At 44.6% G+C, this 26,351-nt stretch overlaps 1 protein-coding gene across 2 annotated transcripts in view; it reads right to left on the reverse strand.

Annotated features, from left to right (window-relative positions):
* OXCT1 (3-oxoacid CoA-transferase 1) overlaps positions 1 to 25,854 on the reverse strand; it is a 58,676-nt gene extending 32,822 nt beyond the window's left edge. Inside the window, exons 1-5 of one of the 2 annotated variants that reach the window (XM_044445809.1) lie at positions 25,598 to 25,854; positions 16,684 to 16,792; positions 14,027 to 14,117; positions 2,392 to 2,527; positions 298 to 447 (exon numbers count right to left, since the gene is read on the reverse strand). In XM_044445809.1, coding sequence (XP_044301744.1) covers positions 298 to 447; positions 2,392 to 2,527; positions 14,027 to 14,117; positions 16,684 to 16,792; positions 25,598 to 25,705 — 594 coding nt within the window. In that variant the 5' untranslated portion in view covers positions 25,706 to 25,854. Of the gene's footprint in view, positions 1 to 297; positions 448 to 2,391; positions 2,528 to 14,026; positions 14,118 to 16,683; positions 16,793 to 25,597 lie in introns of those variants that run through there. The other variant, XM_044445810.1, reaches the window with a different exon arrangement.
* Positions 25,855 to 26,351: the final 497 nt, after the last annotated feature.

Consider the following 26,351-nt stretch of genomic DNA (forward strand, 5'->3'; position numbering starts at 1 on the left):
TCTCTAAATGACCTGAAGTCCACCTACCCTGGCTTGAGAGCTATGACACAAAACAAAGCTGCAGAAAGGGCTTCCACAAAGAACCAAAATGCTCACCCACTGCAAACCTCAAGCTCCTAGTTCTGGAAGCAGAAACTAGAATCCCTTTAGAAGTTTTGGTCTACAGCTCGCATCCACCTTAGCCAGCATAGCCAGTGCTGAGGGCTGATGGGAATTGTAGGCCAAACCATCTGGAGGCCCACAAGTTGCCAACCCCCACTCTAGCCACAGCCCAGTTCGAACCCATGTGTGCCTTACCTCTCTTGGTTGACTTGCAAGGGCAACGGTACCATCTTTGTTGTATTTGATCGGCGCCCCTCCCTCCTGCACTAGAGTCCCATAGCCTGTGCTGGTGAAAAAAGCCGGAATGCCTGCTCCTCCTGCTCGGATGCGCTCAGCAAGGGTGCCCTGAAACAAGGAAAAAAGGGTAAGAACAGGCATTGATCACAAAGGAACACTACGCTACTGACTGAAAGAAAGGTTTGCAGTGATAAAACTGCAATGGCAAATTCTCCACTCATTCTCTCCTTTGACCTCTGCCTATTATCTTCAAGCAGTTCGAATATTACTCTAACAGCATCGACCCCCAAGCTACTGTCTGAACTTAGTAGCAGACAAACAGAACTTGAGAAGCTTTGTTTCAGAAAAACTGTTCATAGACCCTGGGAGACAAATCTTTTAATGCCATTTAATGCCACTGGCTGACCAGCTCTGATGTCAAAGTCTATATTATTAATATATGGCTTGCGAATGTCACCCATGGGCCATAAGACTAAGTTCTTTTAGTAGATTACAATAAGTATAAAAATCAATTTCATACAAGCTAGAACATAAAACCCTAACATCAAAGACAGCCTAAAACACAACAAAACAAGTTTTGGTACTCAGGCAGAAGGGCAGTGGCAATTCCTGCTTACTACAGCCCATTGCAATGAAAGCAGATCACCCAGGTATCATCAAGAGAGGCAGAATAGTCCAAGAAATATTTAAGTGAGGAACAGTCCATCAGAATGGCAACCTATCATTGCTCTTATTTTAATTCCACTATTATGCTGTTTGCAGTCCTTCACAAGAATTACGTAATGGCCTATTGTACAGGTTTAAAATCCAGTTCCTTTGTTGCTAGCAACTTCAACCAGACTGAAAACTTGAACAGTTTCATAAAATGTACTCCTGTACCTAAATAAAGCGTGAAAACACAGAGAATAGGAAAACACTTGCATTCATATTGCATTTTTGTTCTAGTCACTAGATGGCAGCAATTCTATTTATATTTATTCTGGAGTAACTAACATATACAATCCACAGTGTTGGAGGATTCCCATCTATGCTTTCTCCCAAACACACATGCTTAAAGTGTGCCTTGTGTGCTATTATTTCTTGACTTATTTACTAAAATCTTCCACATCTTTCAACATCTGATTCTTTTCTAGAAAACCACACAGTAACAGTGACTGTTATTTGCAGACAAATAGGATGGGCAGTCCTGGGAAACAATGGATAGTACTTAACATACATACATACATGCATACATACATACATAAAAAACCCAAGCAAACCCCACAGAAACAGAGGGAAAGGCGCTGCTGGCTGCTGGCGCCACCTGCAGATCCAGGAGAAGCCCAAAGCTATACGCTCACAATGTCAGGGGGTGTGCAACCCCATTCAAGACAAGCAGAGGACCGACTGCAGGATCTCTTGAACCCCCCAGCAAGTGTTCTTCCATCTTGTCTGGATAAAGCTTCACTCTGTTCATACTCATGCTCATCCAGCCCAAAATAACCACTAAGAAACAGTACACAGCTCACTGCCTCCCCAGGAGCAGAAGATGGGAGCGTACTGGTAACATCCTAACCCAGATCTCTAGATGACCTCTTGTGTCAGTTTTATGCTGATGCTCCTTTTCCTCCGAGGTTGCTTGCCCAACCTTGGAGGGTAAATGGTGCCATTCTTTCCAGGACAAAAAGGCAGGGGAAGGTGGCAAGAGGGGCTGGAGCTCAAACGCCCAGCTCCAGTGTCAAAGGTGAACTAACCTATGGCCTCAAAAACATGGTCTAAGGGCCACAGCATTTCTGCCTAAATTCAAAACCTGAAAGTCATAATCAAGCAACATCACATTTTAGCAACCTGCTTCCAAGACAGACATTTGGAGCACACGTCTGCAATGTTGCGCTAACATTATGGCTTGCGATGATCCTCTAGCATAGCATTCAATACCTGAAATGCTAGTTATGGAGTCGCTGCGGCTGCAAGTATGGGAAGTGGAGCCCAAGACCAAAACCAATGTTAGGGTTATTAGCTATAGGACATCCCAAAAAGATAACCAGCTAGTCCAATAAAAAGGCATCTTACCTGTGGTGTAAGCTCAACTTCCAGTTCTCCACATAAATACTGCCGTTCAAATTCTGCATTCTCTCCAACATAGGATGACACCATGCGTTTGATCTGCTTGGTCTGGAGTAGAAGTCCAAGTCCAAAGTTATCTACCCTATAGAGAAAAAGTGATCAGAAGTTACAAAATGGGCCAAACAATTTCTTGAAAATTTTATGTGAGGACACCCTGCCACCTCTCTAAAAAGAACTAACAGTCAGGTAAAGAAAGAACTGAGCAAAACTGAAATTGACACATTTGCCACCATACAGTGCATAGAGAAATAATGCAATTAAGCACACATTTATATCGCACTAAATGTTGTATGTATCATTTCTTATCCACTTACCTGCTTCTCCTGTAATAATACTGGCTGTAAATGTTGTTATACAAACAAAAGTAATTGATAATCAATAGCATTAGCTCACTAACTTTTTCCAAAGACTAAAAATGAAAATACGACCTAGCAGAGCAAGAGACACAATGACTACTCAAAAACCCCTCTTTATTCTCCTGCGTGGCAAGCTATGTGGTGTCCACAAGTATACCTTTGAACATCTTTCCTATCTCCCCACAAGGTACCCATACAACCTTGCTTTTTTAATTAGCATGGAGTATTGCCAACAAATAGTGGGTTCAAAAGAGTTGTTAGCTGAATTGGTGCTCCGAGCCACCTCTGCCTTGTAGTCAGTCTTAGGCTGCATGCCAGCCATGTTGTGGTGGAGCCCAGGACAGATTCGCAGATTGCTAAATGTGTTCAGAGATCCAAAAAGGAAGGCTCTCTGCCACACTACAGGGTAGTTATCAAGCAGGCCATGAATTCGAAAATAGGATGTGGTAAAAAGCTTGTCCACTGCTTCATTTGTAAGAGAAACCATTCTCGGTTTGTGAGAAACAAGGAAAGAGGTTTTCTATGCTTCCATGTTACCTCACCCTTTGTGTGTTATGATACTAAGTGTATCACAACTGTGAAAGCCTTAAACTGCTAGATAGCATCAAGTTTCCTGAACCGTTGGGCCACCCCTGAGGCAACCACTGGGTGAACAACTTTGAGCTCACAGCAAGAAACTCCATTGTAATAAACCAGAACATTGGCCCATTTACAGTGTTACCTTGGCTCACAAACGCCTCAGTTCATGACCAAATCGGATCACGAACAAAATTTCTTAAAATTTTTTACTCAGGTTGCGAACTCCATATTGGGTGGTGACCATGATTGCGGCCATCTCCTCACCCCCCCCCCCAATGGGGCAGACAGCCGCAATCGTGCTGGGGGCGGCGGGGAGATGGCCGAGATCGCGCCCATCTTTCCTGCATAAGCACAACTGTGATCTCAGCCATTTCCACCCAGCGCACAATTGCGCCTGTCTCCCTGCCCCAGCGCACCTGCATTCATGCCCGTCTCTCCCCCCCCCCCCCCAGCATGCCAGGATGATGGGCAAGTGCAGGGATGATGGGCGTGATCGTGGTTGTGCTGGGGGGGGGCGGGAAGATGGCCATGCTTGTGCTTGGGGTGCGGGGGGGGCGGGGGGAGATGGCCGCAATCTCTGTTGCTCTTTGTCACTTTGCTTCACATTTTTCTGATTTAAAAGAATAGTTAAAGAACGGATTAATCTTATTTACATTGAACCTTATGGGGAAATTTAACTTGGCTCACGAGCAATTTGGGTCATGACCAGAGTCCTGGAATGGATTAAGTTCGTGAGCCAAGGTACCACTGTACTTTAGTTTTGCCTACACCAGGGATGGAGGGCACTTCGGTGCTGAAGACTGAAATGGTTCCAGACCAGCACAAGAGGGAGTGCGTGGCAACCATGGTTGGGCCACAGGCCAATGCAGGTGGGGTTATCCCTTGCTGGCACTGGTCTCATTGTGCTTCACCCACAGAGAAGCTTGCACACATACACATCACACCCAACAGACACACACATCATATTTGGTTGCTGTTCTTTGAGGTGGGAAGGGGACTCCTCTTTTCATCCCATAGCACTGAAACTAAGAAATCCGGAGATGGAGTAGGAGAACCTTTGCCTTTCCCAAAGACTTCACGGAGGACTTTAGCCAAGACCTAACAAGGTTCCTGTTGCCACTCAACACTGACTAGACTATGCTCTGCACGGTTTCAGGCAGGCAACGTTCCCAGCCCTACCTGGGCTGATCTGGGGAGTGAACCCAGAACCTTCTGCATGAGAAGCATGTATGTTACTGCACTGTGGACTGTTCCCATCTGCTTTGAGACCACTGCCTGGAAAAGAGAATGGGCCTCCAAGAATTCAGAGGTTGACAAAACCTGCTGTAAGAAATATTCCTGTGAAAGCACAAGGGCAGGGGCTGGTGTCTTATCCATGAAATGGGAAATCAAGGAAGTCCAGGACAGTAAGGGAAAACAGACACAACCTCTGGCCAGTACTAATTCTTCAGCCAGCCCTCAATGTCTACCACATTGTGACCAAAGCATATTATGTGCATATACTGCTTCAGCCTGCATGCAGCACTGAGAATCACTGGCTTGAGCGGACAAAAGGTTAAGGACAGATTTGCTAACGATTAGAAAGATATTTCTACCTCAGTTATCAAGGGCTCCTCTAATCCACTGGCTTGCCTCCTCCAGTACATTAGCCATTACCAGACCTGAAACGATTTTAGGACTAGCAGCAAAGCCTATTGACCTTATTTTGACCAAAATCTCAACCAGAAAAGTCTGCTGGCATGACAGCCCCCCAGTGTAGACTGGACAAGCACAGAGCCACTGTGAGCTAGCCCTACCACTTATTTCCAAGGCAACTCTTTTCTTAGAAATGATGGGTTTGCTTGCTTGCTTAAAAGAAGAAAACATCTTAAAAATATTAAAGACATTTGAAAATAAGTTTAATAGAAATGTATTTTTATTCATGTATTAAAGAAATGGAACAAACTTTTGGCTTTTGAGATTTTAATGTTTTTCCAAAATGAAACAATATAAAAAGCAGAGAGAGAACACCAAGAAGAGCAAATCCACTGCTGTCCAGAAGCGCAACTTTCATTCTGTTTAGTGAACTGAATGCCCTAACTCCTGGTTTTTATTAACATTCTGCATTCTCTCCCTCTCAAACACATACAGCCTTACTAGAGTAAAGAACTAGCCCATTCAGCAGAATATCCTGCAAGCAGCATTCCAGTACACACCTACCTCCTGCTCCTTCCAAACCATAAAGACATACTGGCATGAAATCTGCTTTGCTGGGTCAAAGGTCCTCAATTTAAAACAAAACCTGCTCAGTGACAGGTATAAACAAGATTTAAAGTGTCGTTAGACTTCAAAACATATGGGTGTGAACAACAGAAATATCTCTCATTATTGTCCTGTGCTTTTATTTTAAATCAGCTTCTGTCATGAACCATACAGTCATCAGAAGTATATGTGCACTTATGCAAGCTTTAAACAAGCACACCTACCCCAATACAGAGAGGAGGAGCAAATATGTACTACATCCAGATTCTTGAAAAATGGATCTCAACATATAAATGCAGATGAAAACAGAAGCAAGACTATTTAAGTAATTTTATCTGTAACACATTCTATTCCCATAACTTTGATGGTTTCATGACATAGGCATAACAAACTTCCTACACCACTACTGGGTTTTTCCCCACTGGAAGGAAAGAAAGAACACACACAAGATGGTTAAAAATTGAAGCTGACATCTTTTCAACCTTTCTAAGTCCATGGATGAAACAGGGCAACTATAGATACAGGCATCCCCTGGAAGCACCCTGGCTCATGGTCCAACAGTGTTCTGGGTATAGGCGGTAGAGTCAAGTCTATGCACCCTTCCCAGTTTCTTCTCTTCTTCCACATTTCTTGTTCAACACCTCTTGCCCTTGTTGCAGCATATTTGTGCACACTCTGTGCACACAAGCTTCTGCTTCTGGGCCACTGTGAGCATTGTGAAAGCTTCTGGTTGCTTTTCCCCCATTTTCATATATGCATCGAGCCTTACAAAGTCACACCCTAGCAAATGAAATCTAATAGGGAGTACAAGCCAAGGTTAACCATGCCTTGAATAACTTTACTGTTTATCACATTGTTTTAACGTAGGAGTTGACTTCGGCTTAGAAAACTCTTCCATGTTTCATTCCTCATTTGTAACCTGAATAGCATATGAGTTTGTCAGCAGAGTGTCAACTTGAGAGTCTCCATATTTTAGGAATACCAGGACAGTAACACCTGCCAAGACACTGAATAACCTCCCTGCTAATATTAGCAAGGGCTATTCTGAATTTGGAGTCGTCCCTGGCCATGTCGACGTTTATGTTTCCTGGGGAGCGCGCGGGCACTGCCATTGGCGTGGTCTTGGGAAATGGACGTAACAGCGGTGGGGGCTTAACGTGTCTGCATAGAAGAAGGAGGGACAGATGGCTGACACCTGTCCCTCCTTCTGGTTCTGCCCCCAGCCAGAGGGTGCCAGGTAGCCTTGTCAACCGCCCCTCGGGCCTGACGGTGCTGCTGCTCAATGCCAGGTCGGTCAGTAATAAATCTTCCCTCATCCATGACTTGATTGTGGATGAGGGGGCCGACCTGGCTTGCATAATGGAGACCTGGGTGGGAGAGGGGGGGATGTTGCCCTCTCTCAACTGTGCCCGCCCGGGTATCTGGTTCAGCACTGTTCACGCCCAGAGGGGAGGGGAGGGGGGGTCGCTTTGGTTTACTGAGCCTCCATCTCTCACAGGACTTCCGGTCCCTTCGAGGCCAGGCCTGGAGTGCCTCTACTTGGTGTTGGGCTACGGAGACAGATTGGGGATTCTGTTGGTGTACCGTGCACCCTTCTGCCCAACAGTCTCCCTGCCTGAGCTGACGGAGATCGTCTCGGACCTGGTGTTGAGGACCCCCAGGATGTTGGTCCTGGGGGACTTCAACCTCCACGCCGAGTCTGGTCTGACTGGGGCGGCTCAGGACTTCATGGCCTCCATGACGGCCATGGGGCTGTCTCAACATGTTTCCGCCCCGACTCATGAACATGGACACACTCTGAACCTGGTTTTCTCGACGGGGCAGGAAGAGGGTGACCTGAGGGTGAGGAATTTATGTTTGACTCCCCTGTCATGGTCAGATCACTTCCTGGTGAGGTTTGTGCTCGAGAGCGGCCTCTCCCTCTGTAAGGGTGCGGATCCAATTGTGTGGGTCCGCCCCTGGAGTCGGATGGATCCGGATGGATTCCTGAAAGCCCTGGGGGAGTTTCCAGCTGACAAGACTGGTGCTCCTGTCGAGGCTCTGGTCGAACAGTGGAACACGGAGATGACCAGGGCTGTGGACACGATCGCTCCTAAGCGTCCTCTCCCACCGGGCAGAGTCCACTCTTCCCCTTGGTATACACCTGAATTGCGGGCAATGAAGCGGGTTGGGAGACGCCTAGAGTGTAGGTGGAGGAAATCACGGGATGAAGCTGACCGAACACACTTGAGAGCCCACTATCGGGCCTATGCTGTGGCGGTGAGGGCGGCGAAGAAGAAGTTTTTTCCCGCTTCCATTGCCTCCTCACAATGCCGTCCGGCAGAGCTTTTTCAAGTGGTGCAAGGCCTGGTTCGCCCGGGTCCTAAGGAAGATCCGGTTCCACCCTCAAAGGCCCGCTGTGATGACTTTGCCACGCATTTCAGGGAGAAAATCGCTCAGATTCGTCACGAGCTGGACACCACTAATGAATCAGAGGTTTCTGGGACGATGTCAATGCTGCTGTCTGGTCCAGAATTACTGGATGAATTTCAGTTATTGCGGCCCGATGATGTGGACAAGGTGCTTGGACGAGTACGTCCCACCATTTGCCTATTGGACCCTTGCCCATCTTGGTTAATAAATAATTCCAAGCACGAGATTGGGACCTGGATCTTGGAAGTGGTTAACGCTTCTCTGAGGGAGGGTCGGGTGCCTGCCCCTTTAAAGGAGGCAGTAGTCCAACCGGTCCTGAAGAAAGCGTCACTGGATCCAGAGATGGCCACTAACTATAGACCTGTGGCCAACATCCCATTTCTGGGCAAGGTGTTAGAGCGGGTGGTGGCGGGACAACTCCAAGCACTCTTGGATGAAACTGATTATCTGGACCCATTTCAGTCCGGCTTCAGTCCCAGGTACGGTACTGAATCTGCCTTGGTCGCCCTGTACGATGACCTGTGCAGGGAGAAGGACAGGGGGAGTGCGTCCCTGTTGGTTCTTCTGGACCTCTCAGCGGCTTTCGATACCATTGACCATGGTATCCTTCTGGATAGGCTAGCAGGATTGGGGGTCGGAGGCACTGCTTTGCAGTGGTTCCGCTCCTATCTCAACGGCCGATTCCAGAAGGTGGTGCTGGGGGACTATGGCTCTGCGCCATGGCAGCTATGCCATGGAGTACCACAGGGGTCCATTTTGTCCCCTTTGCTGTTTAACATATACATGAAACCGCTGGGAGAGGTCATCAGGAGGTGTGGGCTGCGGAATCATCAGTACACTGATGATAACCAGCTCTACCTCTCGTTTTCCACTAATCCAGGTGAGGCAGTGGCTGTGCTGAACCGGTGCCTGGCCGAGGTAATGGGTTGGATGAGGGCCAATAAACTGAAGCTCAAGCCAGACAAGACGGAGGTCCTGTTGGTTGGCGGATCGGGCTTCGGAGAGGGTGGATCTGACCTGGTCCTGAATGGAGTTTCACTCCCTCTTAGGGACAAGGTCAGCAGCTTAGGAGTACTCCTCGACCCGGAGCTTTCATTGGAAGCTCAGGTGACAGCGGTGGCGAGGAGCGCTTTCCTTCAGCTTCGGCTGATCCATCAGCTGCGCCCCTACCTGGAGTACAACTGCCTGGCGACGGTGAGACACACGCTGGTGACTTCCCGCCTTGACTTCTGTAACGCGCTTTACGTGGGGCTTCCCTTGAAGACGGTCCGGATACTTCAATTGGTTCAAAATAGAGCTGCCAGGTTGCTGACGGGGACGGAGCGTTATGTTCACATGACTCCAGTCCTCCGTCAGCTTCACTGGCTTCCCATTGAAGTCCGGGCCCAATTCAAGGTGTTGGTGATGACCTATAAAGCCCTAAACGGCTTGGGTCCTGGTTACCTGAAGGAGCACTTACATCCATATACGCCCGGCCGCCCCTTGAGATCTGCGGGAGAGGCCCTTCTCCGGGAACCCTCCATGAAAGAAATTAGGAGGGTAGGTACTCAGAGGAGGGCTTTCTCTGCGGTGGTGCCCAATCTATGGAATGTGCTCCCCAGAGAGGTCCGCCTGGCGCCGTCGTTATTTGTTTTTTGGCGCCAGGTGAAGACCTTTTTATTTAAACGTCATTTTAATTGTTAAAAATATTTGCTTATTTATCTGGCCAGGGCGACTTCTTTTATATTGTTACTTCTTTTATATTGTTATTTATTTTATATTGTTAATTTTATATTGTTATTTTTGTATTTTATTGTGTTGTAAGCCGCCCCGAGGCTTCGGCAAGGGGCAGCATAGAAATGTTTTAATAAATAAATAAATAAATAAAAATACATATACAAAAATGTCTCATGACGTTTTTTAAAAATTACTTGAACACAGCTGGGCTGATTTGAGGATTTCTTTAAATATTTTAGTTTCATTTGTCTGGCAACTCAAGGTCCACAATTTATTGCCATTCTGAACTGAAATAAGTATAAACAAATTCACTGAAGGTTAAATGATACACAGCAAAAAGCTGCCAAAATCACACTCGGAATCAGTAAAACTAATTTTGCTATGCAAGTTTGAATTTGTTTGGGTCTCTCTGACCTTCTTTGAGCTAGGATGCCCACATTTCACCTCTGAAAATGCAAATCTAACTTTGAAATCAATGTCAAAATGAAAAGCTTGCAATTTGCACAGCTCAAAGCAATCTGTGCAGAAAGGTGATGATTTCAGAACTAGGAAAAATGCTTAAATTGTTTGGAAAATATAAATACTAGCCACACTTAGGCAGAAAATTTAGGTTAGTAGGCAGAAAGGTATTCCATACTGTTATATGGAGGAGTACTTAAAATGGAATGTCCCCACAACTATAAATATGCTGCTTACGGGCAGCCAGTGTGGTGTAGTGGTGGAATTGGGACTCACATGATCTGGGTTCTAGTCCCCACTCAGCCATGCAGCTCAATGGGTGAGTCTGGGCCAGTTACAGACTATCAGCCTAACCCATTTCACTGGGTTGTTCTTGTGAGGGTAAGATTGAGGAGGATTATTTAAGCTGCTTTGAGTTCCCTGAAAGGAAAAAGGTGGAATATAAGTATAATAAATGTAATTTAAAATGGACATTTCTTAGATAAAAGAATGTGTCTCTCCAACATCTGGTAAGAAGAGGTATGCTCTCTGAAAAGTGATGGTGCACCCTATCATAGTCAACATAGCACAAACAAATTCACAGAAGAGATATGTCTTGTGTTTTTTAGAAACTGGCATTGTTCAGCTACTGAAAGGCTGTCACAATAATGACATCCTTGCTGCCCTGAAGGGCAGGTCTAGGTCTAATGACCTTAAATTACAGTCCAGCAGATTTTGGTTGAACATGAGGTGGACATCTTGATGGTAAGAGCAGTTTGACAAGTGAACCAGTTACTTGGCAGGGTGGTGGGCTCTTCCTCACTGGAGGTCTTCAAGTTGTTGGGGAACTCTATCTGCATACAGGTCTTAACACACTTGATGACCAGGAGTTCTAATATTTCCTCTTCTAAAATATTTACATCATCTTCAGTTTTATACTTCTCCGTCATGCACCCATCTACACTGGCAGGCAACAGAGCAACAGGCTCAGTTAGATACTCAGGAAGGTTTTAAGGTAAGCACAGTTAACAAATTAAAAATTGTTCATACAGAAACATGGCTAGGACCACGGCCTTTGTACCTTTGGCTCATTTATTATATAAATCAATGAACAGCAAAGCTGCAGCCAAAAAAAAAAAAATCACAAATTTGACACACTACTGGAAGAAGTTTGACACTACATTCTCATCATCATTCAAGGTACAGAAAACTCACAGGGCTAAAATAATACCATTCATGTGTAAAAAGAATGCATCACCCAACTTATGGAAAGTTTGGTTTGCGGAGTCTTCCCACTTGCAGAAGGCTTAATGGCTGAATTTCTTTGTTTACTGAGGAAGACAGATTGAAGTGGCCCCACTCCAAACACCTACCAAGCACTGGCTCCATGGTTGGGTTTCTAACCTCAGAAGTGTGCTAGCTGTGAAGACAGAGGGAGGGTTCACCATGGTCGGAGTTCCAGCTCCAACCTCAAAGTGCATTTCTGAGATCCGAGCTGTGACTCTACCCTCTCCAACAGGCTCTCTAGACAGCCTTCACACCGTCTAGCCAGCCACAGAACTGCATGCTTAATATTTTCACTGTTTTTCACATTCCTGCTTTACTGTTGCAGGGTTTTATTGCTTTTAAAAATATAAAAATGGCAAACTACAACCATCAAGGTGCTGGAGCAAGTCCCCTGTGATGAAAAGTTGCAACGTTTAAGATCCTTTCGCTTCAAGGGAAAAAGGCAAGTAATGGGGCAAGAAACATGATAGAGATTAACAAAATTATGCATGATGTGGAGAAAGAAGAGAGGGAGACATAGTTCTTCCTCTCTCATAATACTAGAACTCTGTAGGATCATCTCATGAAGCTGACTGATGGGAAATTCAAAACAGATAATTGGTCATACAACACTGGAATTCACTTCCAGGAGATGTAGAGACGGCCACCAATTTGGATTACTTTAAAAGAAGGTTGGACAAATTCCTGGAGAAGGCTATCAGCCTGATGGTCATATGCCATCTTAGGTATCAGAAGCAAATGCCTAACTGCACCAGCTGCTGTCACATTCATGTCCTGCTAGTGTATTTCCTGTGGGCAGCTGCTCAGCCGCTGTGCGAACAGAATGATGCATTAAATGGACCCTTGATCTGATGCAGCATGGCTTTTCTTATGTTCTTCTGCTGTGCCTGGTATTTTAAGATCTTTTGCCCCAGTTATTCACATCCCATCTCACCCCACTCCTCCAATATCCATTTTTAACTCTGCTGAATGCCATCAGGATATGACAAGTTGGCACTCCCAATCAAAGAAAAGGCAAATGTCCACATATAATGGTGTAAAGAAACACTGGCATGCATCAGAACTAGGAAATACCTTAAAACGAGAAAGAAGCACATATTGTACCTAGTTCTTTGGTTATACAGTAGTTCCTAAATATTTACCAACTTAGAAACAAGAGAAATTAAAAATATCTGCTATTTCTGAAGTTTCATGAACATCATTTTCTAAGTACAGCTAAATATAACATTTTATAGATTCTCAGTATGCTATTATCCATTTTCCAGCAATGACATCCAAATTGGGTAACAAAAAATAATTGAAAGTGTTTGAATGATGGAAGAAACAGTATTATCTTATCATTCAACTACACTGTCAATAGCAGCATTGATAAGGGAGGGAAAACATTATTAATGTTTAACTGCTGAACCACAGCATTCAAAGAAAGCAAACCTGAATCTAGTCTTCCACACTACAGAGAAACCACCCAAATCCCACTGTTTGAGACACTTGTTAATGTCAATAACACAGGATAAAGTTAAAGGAAAATGGTATTGCTGCTTAGCATATAATCCTCAGGTGGAGCATTTTTTCCTTGGACAATGATAGATATATATTTAATATCTTTTTAACTTCAGAGAATCATAGAATAGAGTTGGAAGCGACCAAGAAGGTCATCAGGTCCAACCTCCTGCTGTTGCAGGACACCACGTTACACCATCCCACTCAGATGACTGCCCAGTTTCTTTTTGGATTTCTCTAGTGTAAGAAAACCCATGACCTCCCTAGATGACTGGTTCCATCTAGCCTGAATCTGGTTGTTGCAACTTGAGCTGATTATTCTATGTCCTAAACTCTGGTTGAGTGAGAAGAGATCTTCTCCTTCGCCTTTGTGGCAACCTTTCAAGTACTTTGAAAGTGATATTATGTCCCCACTCAGTCTTCTTTTCTCAGCACTGAACATACCCAGTTCTCTCAGTCTCTCCTCACAAGGCAATGTCTCCAAGCCCTGGATCATTTTGTTGCCCTTCTCTGCACTCTTTTTCTGCATCTTTCTCAAATCTTGGACACAATATTCACCTATCATTGTTTACCCACATACGCTGGTCTACCATGCCAATCTTTTACTGTTCTAAAATTGGGATTAAAAATAGAAGACATTTAAAATATCTACCAATAACCAAATAGGATGCTGGCTGCTGGGCAGGTATAGGATTAACTAAGGCACATGAGTGAAAGTATGCACCTGAGAGAAGGAAAATAAATGGATATGTGGAGTGGCTTTGGCCACACCAACTTTGGATTTTGGCCCTACCCAAAAAGTAATGTGCCACACTAGCCCAAGACAGAGAGAAGAGAACTGCACTCAGCCAGGATACTTGGCAGTTCAGACCTCATTAAAACTTGCAAACACTCATAAGAGTTGTCTTGGTGCCATCATTTCAAGTTCCAAGGTCAGTTCTTTCAGAAGCATAAACAGGGTATTTTCTTTCTACCATGTGCTGTCCATTTTGCAAAGAAAATCCCATTTAGATTCCGTATGATCAGAGTTCTAGGAAATTATGCATACGTACCCTGCGTTGTTGCTGACAGCGGTTATCCCTTTGACACCAGTTTTCAGCAGAGCTCCTATGAGGTTCTCGGGAATTCCGCAGAGCCCAAAACCTATGCAACACAATTTTGCTGCCATGAACATCTCAGCTGTACAAATGGGACCACTACCCCAACAATTCACACACCTCTGACAACAGTCACTGCTTATTATACCTTGAGGGAAACCCCACACCCCACTAACTCCTACCCCCTGGTTCAGGAAAAGGGATCTCTTTCATATCATGAAGCAGACAAGAGAGGTTCAATGGATGGCAACAAGAGAAAAGGCCTTTCAAATGGTGGCCCCCGCAAGAGAGTGGAATGTTCTTCCCAGTAAAGAATTCCCTCTATTCCTAGGGTGGGCTGTTTAATATATCAGCTCAATTGTATAGCCATTCCTGATGTTTTAATTGTTTTATGGGTGCTGGTATTTTAATGGCTGAAGCTGATTTTATAGGTCTTAATTCTACTGTAACTCACCTTGGGACTTTTTTTGGGGGGGTGTGGGGGAAGGTGTCTGAGAAATTTTAAGGCAACACAAACATGCACACACATGTACCCTGACCCAAGTTCCTTCATATATGCTGGGACAGATAACATTTTTTGACTGTGGACACATTTGGGAATTTGAGAAAAGGGCAAAAAATACTGCCATGATTGCAAGAACAAGGCAGAAAGACTTAAGTACAAGGCAGAGGTGGGGTCTGAGCCCCAACATGCTACATAACTCTCTTAAATTCTCAATTTTCAGCACAAACAAAAATTTCACAGAAATCCCAGAAACATTAAAAAAAAGTGAAAGGAAGCCAGAACTGGTATGTGGGGATGCATAACTCTAGCCTTCTCTTGGCAAAGGAAGTATACTTCTAGAGTTAACCAAGATTGCTTATGTCTGTAACAACTCTCTGCCTTTAGGAATTTTTATACCTCATCTTAAGAACAAATTCTGAAGAGTCACCTTGTCCTGGAAACATTACTTATAGAAAGTTATTTTGCGCTCATTTTTACCCTGAACTGCACCCATAACTATTCTAAGTTTTCAGGGAAGAACATGAGTGTCATGGCTACCATCCTAGAAAGTTCAAACATACAGAAGCCCACTGAAGACAATATGCTATTTATACACCAGTGTTTTTGCAGACTTAAGTGTACCAGAGTGATCAAGCGCTCAGGTTCTCGTAATCAAGAAGAGTAGGTGGTGAGACACAATGGCTCATGCTAAGAGACCAAAGCAAACCAATGCTGAGTTTGCAATCAAAGTCAAGCCCTTTTTGAAACTCCTACATTGCATTTTCATTCATTTTTATTGTGAGTTTCAAAAATCAAAACAAAGCCAAAAATAAAACACAGTGAAATAAACATGAATTCTTGCATGAAATTTGAGTGAATATATTGCAATGAATACATTCTATTGTACACATAGCAAAATATATTACTCTTCTTGGGGACAGTCACATATAGATTTCAACAAAGATAGCCCAGATAGTTTTGCTTTTGCCCAAAAATCCCCTGAACTGCATGTGGTTTGAACGCATGGAGGAAATACAAGTCATACCCACTGACCTCATTCCCTGACCTCCACACAATGAGAAGAAGGTCTGAAAAAGGTCATGTCATACAGCTGCAGACATAGACTCTTCTCAACACTGGGCTCAGGACAATCTTGACTGCCAAAGCAGTAGCGAGCCAATGTACCCAGGAGCCCCTTCAGAGCTTCTGATGAACACAGTATGGGCATGACCTGAAGACACACTGACACTGGCAGTTTGGTGAGGCTTAGAGTTAATACCCTGACAAGGTCACTGACAACATCTGCCCCCACTGAAATCCCCTGATCAAGAAGGAAGTTGGATTTTCCCAGCAACAGGATGTTGCTGTTAGCTATCCCAGATATTATGCAAATGGATGAGGCAGCTTGATCCTGAAACCCTGCTACTTCTGAAAATGCAAACTCCTCAAACTGTTATGCTGATACGGAATAACACAGGTGCATGAACTTTTGGATTGCTAGTATCTAGAGGGTGCTTGTGATGAGCAGATGCACTTCAAAATTTACCACTACACCACTGATGGATACTAGGGCTCTGCACATTCAGTCAACACATGGGAAAAGTCTGAGCAGGTTTATAGAAAAACAAGAGATAAACATAGAAGAACAGAAGTGAAATTCCATTCCTCTCCTGTCAACTGCCTGAAAATCCTTCAGTAAGGTCCAAACATGGTCATGAAGGAGAGCTTGTGAATACCAAGGACTGACAGGAAGACCAACAAGTCAGTACTGAATCAAATCAAGCCAGACTTTCCCTCAAAGCAAAAATGACAAATAAGCTGTCATCCTTTGGATGCATCAAGGCAAAACTCACTGCAGAAAACAATCACGCTAAGGAAAGTTGAAGATTGAAGAAGAGAAGATAAACTATAACTGGTTCGATTCCATAAAAGAAGCTACGTTCTTGAGTTTACAAGAGCAGATTAGGACTACCTAAGACTAGACATTTTGGAGGGCCTTCATTCATAGGACATCCTAAGTCGGAGACAATTTGAAGGCACATAACAAGATCCATCGGAAATTTCCCATTGGCAGGAGAAACTGAAAAAGTAATTTCTGCAGGGAAGTGTAGCCCATTCCGGTACTTACCGCCCACAAGAAGAGTAGACCCATTTGGTATGTCTTTCACGGCTTCCACTGGATCAGTATAAAACTTGGTATTGTGACAGGCGCAGGTAGAAAAATAGCAGCCACAAGTCTAGAAGAGTAAAAGCAAATAGGAAATTGTTGGTGTACAGTTATTATGCACTGAACTATTTAAACAAGATGTCTCATTGGTAGTTTCTAGAAGGCACATATGTTGAGTTTGTCTGATCTGGGACGCATTTTGGTGCTTTTTAAAAACTTTGTACACAAAGTGATATTTCAACAGAGTGGTTTGATATACCTTGATTTATATATATACCCCTTGTGATTTTACCCAGCCCCCAATATCACAGAATGTGATACTGAACTTCCGAAGAATCTCAGCTTTTACTGGGGGGGGGGGACCCTCTACTATTTCTATAAATCCTATGGGAAAGAACCTTTACCTCTATCCTGCTTTTCAGCCAACAAAGTATTGTGTAAGAATTAAAACATATGTAGAACGTGCATTATGCAAAATATAATCAATCAAATCAGAGCAATGATCAAGAAAAGCCCCACAGAAGAGGATGGCTTTTAACTGTACTCTAAATGTATGCATGTGAAGAAACCAAAAGAACATGTGAGGAAGGCATAGGCAACACGCAGCTCCCGGATGCTTCCCCACAGCTGTCAAATTTGCTATTGCTTTAGCAATACAGCAAAAAGTACTGCACATTTTTATAAAAGTGGCAGATTGGGAAGTAGAATCACTCTCCTGGAAATGGCCTGGAAGCACATTTTTTATTGCCAATAAGGAATTCCCACATGTGCTTTGTTTTAAAAGGAAATCATACGCAGGCAAATTCTGGCAGCAAAATGGTTGGTGCAGGAATAATTTCAGACAAAGGAGATGGATGCAGTTCTCAAGACCAGCTGAAATTGCTCGTTGTACCATAGTACAGGGGTCTTGCACAGCTTTAGCACCATCACAGAGAAGGCTGATTCCCTGTAGCCGCCAACTAACTTCTGTCAGCAGCAGCACACAAAGCAGAACACCCTCAAGTGGTGAGCAGAATCATATGGAAATCAGAAGCCTTCTGGACAACTTGGGTCCACACTGTTTAGGACAAATGTGCAGAATTTAGCTTTTATGCACCTTTTTAGGGATATAGTGAAGAGGAAACAGAGTCCTGGCAACAGTATCCTGTTATAAAGGTATTAAAAACCTTGAGTTACAATCATTTCTCGATGTCAGTCAGTCTGACACCAAATAATTTTTCCTGTTAATCTTACTTGCATGGAGCAAGAAGTTGTAGTAGTGAGGGATAGGCTCCCTACAGAATTTCAAAACTTGGTATAACAACACATGAAACAATTCTAAAATGAACAGCATCAGCCTCCAAACAAAGGGTACTTTCTATTGTTCCAACATGGTGCCTGTTTCTACCTGCAGCCATCTGAATTCCATCAGCTCACCACCCAAACTGGGATGTTTCTAATATGCCACTGGACACTTCTTCTGACAGCCATTCGTGGTGAACATCAAAATCAGAAGAGCCATGATGTATCAGACCAAATACCTATCTAGTCCAGCATTCTGCTCAAACAGTGACCAAACAGCTGCCTGTTGGAAGACCACAGAGAATCTAAGTGCCATAGGACCATCTTACTCTTATTCCCCATAGAGGTGTAGTATTGAAAAATCGCCCATTCTATATGGATAGATGTTGAAAGAGGGTAGCAAAGCAAAGGAAAAATCAACTTAGAAGAAAAGTTCAGTGCTCATTTGATATGTGGCTGTAAGGAACACAGTGGCAGAAGTTTACACTCAGATGTCCTCAACAGACACATGACCAAAACATTTGACCACAGAATGGATCAAGAATGGATAACACCGAAACTTGTTTGATGCGGAGAGAGAAGAGAAAGCTGTGGCTGTCTTTTCAAAATCACATAACTGCTTATACTTGGGTGACTGAAAATAAGGTTGCTGAAAGAGATAAGTATTACAAATGTAAGTAAACTTAGGCAATACAGATTGTGATAGCAATCTGTACATTTAGCAACATTTTCAAGGGAAGAAAAGAAAATGATACTATCTCAAGCATCCTCTGGGAAAGTTTCTGCAGACATACAATAAAAGCAGATTTCATGTCTGACTCAACGCCTGCATTACACAATGACAGCTTCAGTATAGCCTGAAGTGCTTGATCCTTGGACACTAAGCAGGGTGAGGCCTGGCTGCAACTTGGATGGGTGACTTAAATGTTGTGAACCATCCAAAGAGCCTTGGCTACAGGCAGTATAGAAATGTAATGTAATAATAATAATTAATACTATAGTCCTAAAAAGATGGACAGTGCAATCATATGTGCATAGGAGCATCTAGAGGGCCAAGGTTTTTTTTTCAGAGCCCCAGTTTTGTTCTCAGAAAACTGCTCTGAGGGCCAGAGAAATTTGGAAAGGCCAGAGAAATTCTGGAAATTTTCCCCTCCACAGCTGGTGTAGGAAAAAAAGTTTGCTAGGTGTTTCTCCGAGGTTGGAGAAAGAGGTTAGTGGGGAGAAGTGGAGAGCCTGGCACAAGACAGGGGAAGTGTGGCAGTTAGACAGCAGAAATCAACCATCTAACTGCTTCGCAGGGCAGAGAGCAATTTTCACCTCCATGTTCCTTGCCCTGCATAGGACGCTGTTATCATACAAGTTCAGAGTGTGAGGGACAATTCCACTAGATTACCCTGTCATTTCAGTTCTAGGGCACAATCAAATGCTTGTTTCCACCAATAAAAAAAAGGTCCTACAACTCTCAGGATGTCCCAGCCAACTATGCCTATAGTTGCACAACATTCTTCGGTCTTGGTAGACATAGCATTACACCTTTCGGTTACTTCCAGTTCAGACTGCAATCCTCTGAACAGTACTGGGGAATCTGTTTCAGTGAAGCCAACAAAATTCACGTCCAACTTCAAGTAATCATACCAGGGATTACACTGCAAGAGTGTGTTGGATCCCACTGCCAATGTTATTCTCTCCAGACACAGAGAATATAAACACTGGAAAGAAAGCCAAAGCTATTGTCGTGTCAGCTATGGCCACCAGAAAACATTAACTAGCCAACAGCAAGGGCGACCAGCATTGTATCTTTTATCCAGTTATTATAGCTTTGCCATGGAGGATAAGGGTATGAGTAGCTACATATTACTTCTAATATTAGAGGCAGTATGCCTTTCAATACCAGTTGTTGCAGAACGCAAGTGAGAGGGAGCTAGTCAGCCCAATTTAAGGTGCTGGTATTGACCAATAAAGCCCTAAATGGCTTGGGACCAGGATACCTGAAGGAACATCTTTTTCCCTATATGTCCTCCTGCCCCCTAAGATCTGCAGCAGAGGCCCTGCTCCGGGAACCCTCCTTGAAGGTTAGGAGAGTGAACACCTGGAGGAGGGCCTTCTCTGCAGTGGCGCCCCAACTGTGGAATGTGCTCCCCAGAGGGGTTTGCCTGGCACCAACTTTATATGCTTTTTGGCATCAGGTTAAAACCTTTTTATTTACCCAATATTTTAAAGTTTAAATATTTTAATCTGGTTTTATTAACATCCTCAGTCATATTTTATTTTGTTATTGATTGCTGTATTTATTGTTTATTTATCACACTACATGCTGTCCAGAGACAATTGGTATAGGACAGAATAAAAATAGCCTAAATAAATAAATATTCCCCTCAAGCCCTGCTTGTGGGCTTCCAACCTGCATCCTTCAGGCCGCTGGGAGAAGAGCAACCCTTCTAATAGTAAACTCAAGTGGGGAGTCCCAACAGGGAACTTGCTAAAATGGAACCACAAGAAACAAGATTTGGGGAAGTACAGAAAATCCTTTTTAAAATCCTAAGGAGACAAAAAAGAAAAGAAGGGAGCAGGGAGTGTAAGCCACAGAATGTAGAAGAACGGGTAAAAGATTAAAGACAGCATTAGGATAAGGTGTAAATGCTGGAAGAGGAGTGAGGAATGCCTCACTTCGAAGAGAGTCTGAATATCCTCCTTGGGAAAGAGAATGCACTGCATTTGTTCGTCTCTAAAGAAAACATCCTATTTAATCTTACGGCTCCCTAACATTGTCCAGGCAGCCGTAGGATTCCCCACCACCACCATCACCACACACACTGATTCTTAAGTATTGGTTGGGCTCCAAACAGAGAAAGCCATCTATGGAGCCAGCATGGGGTGGTGTTCCAGGGGGCAAAGGCAGAGGAGCAAGGCACCACAGTCCTCCAAGGCACCGTGGCCCTCCCAAGAGTCCTGAAATCAGCCATCTAAATGTTTTGGAGGGTGGGAAGAATACAGACTTCTCCAATCGATGTTTGCAAATTTCTGAGTTCTGATTGTGACAAGCAGCCATGGTGGATGTTGCAGTTAAGTCTCTGAACACAGAAGTTGACTGCTGCATCCCATATTTGCAATGTTTGTTTTCTGGCTTTAATTATATTGTTTTACTGCTGTATTTTAAATGGGTAAAACCACTGTGATATAAAGAGGAAGATACAGTTTTAAATAAATTAAATAAGAGCTAAGGGATTTGTAATAACACTCTAACAACAAATATGGCGGTCACTTCACTGAGGTTTTAAAATGGGAATAACAGATTCCTTACTCTGAAGCAAATTCCACTGTGTTCAGTGGAGTTTATTCACGAGTTAATGTATTCAGAGGAGCAGCTTTAGGCTATAATTCCATGCACACTTAGCTGCAAGAAATTCCATTGGAAACAAATGAGGCTTATTTTTAAGCAGACATGTATGCCTATGACTATTTTGCTAATTAACGAAACTATGCATCTTCCATGACTTTACTACCACATTTTACCCAGTTTTCAAAATATTTGAGATGTTTCCTTGCCAGATCTACTAAGTGAAAGTGCACTGTGATTGTAATCAAACTATAATTCCCCATTCCAAAATCTGTTTAAATGTGGAGTACAATATGAACATTGCATATGAATACAGTGAATAAAGAAAACAACAACCACAAAAAGCAGCTCAAATGTCTTATGATTAAGTAGAACAGGAGCACGAATACTACTGCTTCATAAGAACCTTCTGGAAAAGTTCTGCATAAGACAGTTGACAAAGAAACCAGCCAACAATTTGTTCTCCCCAGCATGGAAAGTCACATGCCCTGTTTCATCAACACCACTACAACAGCAGACGTCCTAAGCAACCAGTTCATCACCTTGCACTAAACAAGGTCACATTTCTCAACCATATGGTGTCTAGGTTAAAGAGTCCTTTATTACCTTGGCAAACAACACAACCTCCAACCAATTCTGCAAGGAGACTAAACCTCTGCAGGTAGAAACTTCAAGAACCAATATCATGCTTATTAAAAATCAGATTTAGAAAGTAAATTCAAAGGTAACCTTTTGGGGGTGGGTCCTAAACTGCCTTTGAGTGACACAGGTAGGCAGAATTCAAGGTCAGGACACCCCCACTCCTTTAGAGAACCCATGTCATTCCCAGATAATCCTGGCACAGAATCACCGAGGGACAAGGGAAAGAAAATTATAACTGACTCATCCCACCAGGAAATAGCCACCTGTTTCAAAAAGGCCAGACTTGTGGCTGATAATGTGGCTGCAGGAAATAGGAGAGCAGGCTCTGCAGGCTGCAAAGACAGCCATATGCCACCTGCAGGCTACCCCATGTGCTTCAAACATAGGATTTACATTACCTTAGCACAGGCTCTAGAACTGGGTGGAGAGGGACAGTGTTGAGAAGGCCTGTAGCAGCCTCCCAAAAGGTAGAGGATGCTAGGTACTCACTCTCCATTACCCAATTATTTGTAGAGTATGTGTGGGAACTTCTGGTACAAATGCCATACATGGCACAGGAAGACAGGGGCTGAGGCACTCCTGGAAGGAAAACAGAATAACCCACAGGGCTGGCTGTGGTCCCAAACCAGGGCAATTCCAAGAATTTTGGAATTGTTACAGCTCACAAGCTAAATATGAGTCAACAATGTGATGCGGCTGCAAAAAAGGCAAATGCTATTTTGGGCTGCTTTAACAGAGCTATCCCTTTCAAAGCACATGAAGTTCTAGTACTTCTCTACTTTGCATTGGTTAAACTTCATCTGGAGCTGCATCCAGTTCTGAGTACCCCTAAGATGCAGATAAACTAGAAAAGGTTCAGAGGGCGGCAACAAGGATCTGGGGACTGGAAACAAAGCCCTATGATACTAAAAGAATTGGGCATGTTTAGCCCTGAAAAGTCCTTCATGTTATCAAGACTTGAAAGGCTGTTGCAAAGAGGAAGATTTTATTCTATGTATAGGATGGGATGCAACTGTTATAAATAAATAAGAACAGGCCCTCTCCTCAATCATCCCAGAGCACAATCTGCTAAGACAGCATGACAACGGAACCAATTACCTAGGGAGGTTGTGGGCTCTCCTACACTTAGAGGCACTCAAGATGTACCTGGACAGCAATCTGAAAAAGTTGGTTTAACATGGAGTCCTTCATTGTGCAGGAGGTTGGGCCCAATGGAGCTCTTGGCCCTTCCAACTCCACTACTCTGTTTCTATAAGTCTGTGCTGCTACAGCCGCTTTCTTCTCAGTGAAGTAGTCTTGCTCCTGTCTCAGCATAGTAAACTAGAAGCAGGACCACACAAGACACATATGGGCAGATCACCAGCTTCTTGGCTCTTCAGGCAATCCTCATTTGGCACCCAGGACCTCTTACCACTCCCCAGCTGTTCTACTTCCCCCTTTACAGCCAAGTGGCACTAAAAACAGTTTAAGAGGATACAAACTGTGTCCAGCACCAAACAGCTAGATAGCAGGAAATGCATCATGGAATCTCAGTGCACCAGGGAGAAAAGTTAAAACCTCCCTGCCTCTGCATGGCAAGAGAGTGTGCACACGGGGTAACTGTGTGTGTGGCTCTGAGTGAAGGAAGACACAGAGATTATATGCCTGTCTGAGAACAGGGGAGAGCCCACACCTTCATCCCTCATTCGCATGTCACCTCTGATCCCTCAAGTATCAAAAGTCTGCCAGACCTGACTTAAGAAACCAGTGCATATTTATTTTCTTAATAATTTGATATGACATTGATGGACTATTTGTGTTTGTTTTTATTATTCCCTTAAAAACAACATTTTCTAAATGCAAGTACCTATTGAACGTGCCTACCAAATCTTTGGATTTAGCTTTATCAAAGGCCACCAGTATTCTAAAACCCAAATAATTCCAACTGCCTTTTTGTGAACCGCCTAGAAAACATCAGTTATTGGGTGGTAGAGAAGTGTAACAAATAAATAAAATATTATTGCTGTTCTCACTGTAGTATTTAAAAGCAGGTTATCCTCACACACCAGATCAGAAAGAGCCAGGAACTCAATCCTAAAGCAAGCAGATGTGGAAACAAGCACAATATAGGGAGAATTATGACCAGGCAAAGGAGCCTGATCCCAATCTGCACCAAATTTCTAATTTGCAGAGTCCTTTCTTTGTTTCTGGAGAGATGTCATCAATAAAGATCTATAAGGAGAAAATGTGCTGGACAAATTCTAACGTTTCTGGCCAATTTTGTGCAAAATTTCTTATACTTGCAAGAACCAGAGGCCACTAATCTACTTGAAATAGCAGTACTTAAAGTCAGCCATTTATTATTATATTAGATTTATATCCTGCTTTTTTCTTAAAACAAACTCAGAACCTGTTACATCAGTCTCCTGCTGCTGTTATATCTTATCTCCAACATGTAAGGTAGGTTGGCTGAGAGTCTATGAGTGCCCCAAAATCACCCAGTTGGCTCCATAGCTAAGTGGGAGCTAAAACCCAGGTTGCCTGAGTCCCAGTCCCACACTCTGAACCACCACAGCGTCCTGACATCTACACATACTAACTTTGGACTAAGTCCCGTTAAGTTCAGCGGGCATCGCTGCAGAAGAAAGACCTGGCTAGATCGAAGCTGTAAGAAGGCACCGTTCCAAGGACTGCTGAGAGATGGAACGAACAGACGGTTCGGCGCCCGCCCTCCACGCCGGGCCTACCTCCCGGATACTGCTACCGCCGCCTCGCTCGTAGCCTCCATTCCTACCAGGCCAGGCCAGGCGCAGCTGGATGAGGACTAGCCGTGGTGAAAAGACAGCTCCCTGCTTCCTCAAGGTCAGCCCAGTACCCAGGCGTCTTCTGTTTGCAAGCGCTGAAGGACACGCCGCGACGAGCGCGCCGGCCTGCTCAACCCGGGCCGGCTCGCAAGGAGGAAGGTGTGTCCTCCGTTCAGCTGCACGGACGCGCGGGAAGCGCTTGCCCTTCGGTTCAAGTCAACGTTCACTCCCCGGAGAAGCCCCCGGAGGTAGATCCGACCCTGCTAAGCGCAGAGGAAAGCAGGCCGGGCCAGCTATCGGGTAATGGCATGCGCTGGGAGAAGGAGGGCAAGGGAATGTCAGTAGGACGCGTTTCTATTTTAGGCTAAGAGTTGCCAAAAGGCCAAGAAGAAAAGCGAGGGGGACACACACTGACAGAGAAACCAACCCTGCTTCTGTGCCTTTAAGAAGTCAATATTTAAGGTGTGAATAATACTCTGCATTATTGCATGGCGCTAAACATGACCACTTGCTAATTGCTGCAAAGCGAGCGGCTCTTAAAGCGACAGACACGAAGGCTCCGATCCTAAGCTACGCGCACGTACAAACGACCATTGGTAGCATAGAGCAGATCCATTAGAACGCAACAGACATGTTAGAGACAACGAATTTCGCTCTCAATGGGTCTACTCTACGTAGGGCTGACACTACCACCCATAAGCTCCGCTCCAACGAGCGCGGCTTACTTCCGAGTAAGCATACGCGACGGATCGGGTCCCCCGCGCAGACCTGAAAGCGCGGCGGGGGGCAATCTTAGGCTCCTCCAAATGCCTCTCCGCGCCGCTCTTCCTACCTTCGCCTGGGCTCCGAGGGCAAGCTGCGCCGTGCCACGTCCGGCTCCCCTGCGAGAAGCAGCCAGGAGGCTGCGGGCAAACCGGGAGAGTAGGCTCTGAGCCGCCATCTTCCAGCTTGTGCGGCGTGCAGCGGCGAGGAGGAAGGCGTCTGGGCGATCGACGGTACTGGAGGCGAAGAGGAGGCAGCGGCCGCGACAGATGCCCAGCCCCTCGGCGCGATGCTGCTGGAAGGAAAACGCGCCCGGCTGGCAGAAGGGCTGGGAGGCGATGCGACGCTCTGACACGGGGGAGGGTGGGAGGCTCGGCTTTGACGTTGAATTTAACTCTTTGCAGGAAAGGGGCTGCGACGCCTCACGAAGGGAAAGGAAGCCCAAAGACGTAAGGGAGAGAAAATGTGAGGCAGGCTTGCCAATCGCAAGCCTCGCGCGGGTTTTCTTTGAAGTGGGACTGCAGGTTTAATGGCACTGAAGTGAAGTGAAGTTTAATGGCACAGGTTTAATGGCACTGAAAGCATACTTATGCTTTCCAAAAGCATAAGTATGTGGCCTGATGTCTTTCGGATGTTGCGAACAACAACTCCCAGCGTTCCTAAGGATTAGTTCTGCTGACTGGGGCTGCTGGAATTTGATGTCCGAAATAGTCTGAGGGCACCAGGTTGGAAAAGGCGGGCCAGTATAGGCTAGGCTGCAGGCGACTGTGCTTAATTGGGAAGCGACTTGAGTAAGCGCTTACAGGATTGACCAGCAAGGACTA

Source organism: Varanus komodoensis, unplaced genomic scaffold (assembly GCF_004798865.1).
Source record: "Varanus komodoensis strain SLA01 unplaced genomic scaffold, ASM479886v1 scaffold5, whole genome shotgun sequence".
In the NCBI taxonomy this organism is placed as follows: Eukaryota; Metazoa; Chordata; class Lepidosauria; order Squamata; family Varanidae; genus Varanus; species Varanus komodoensis.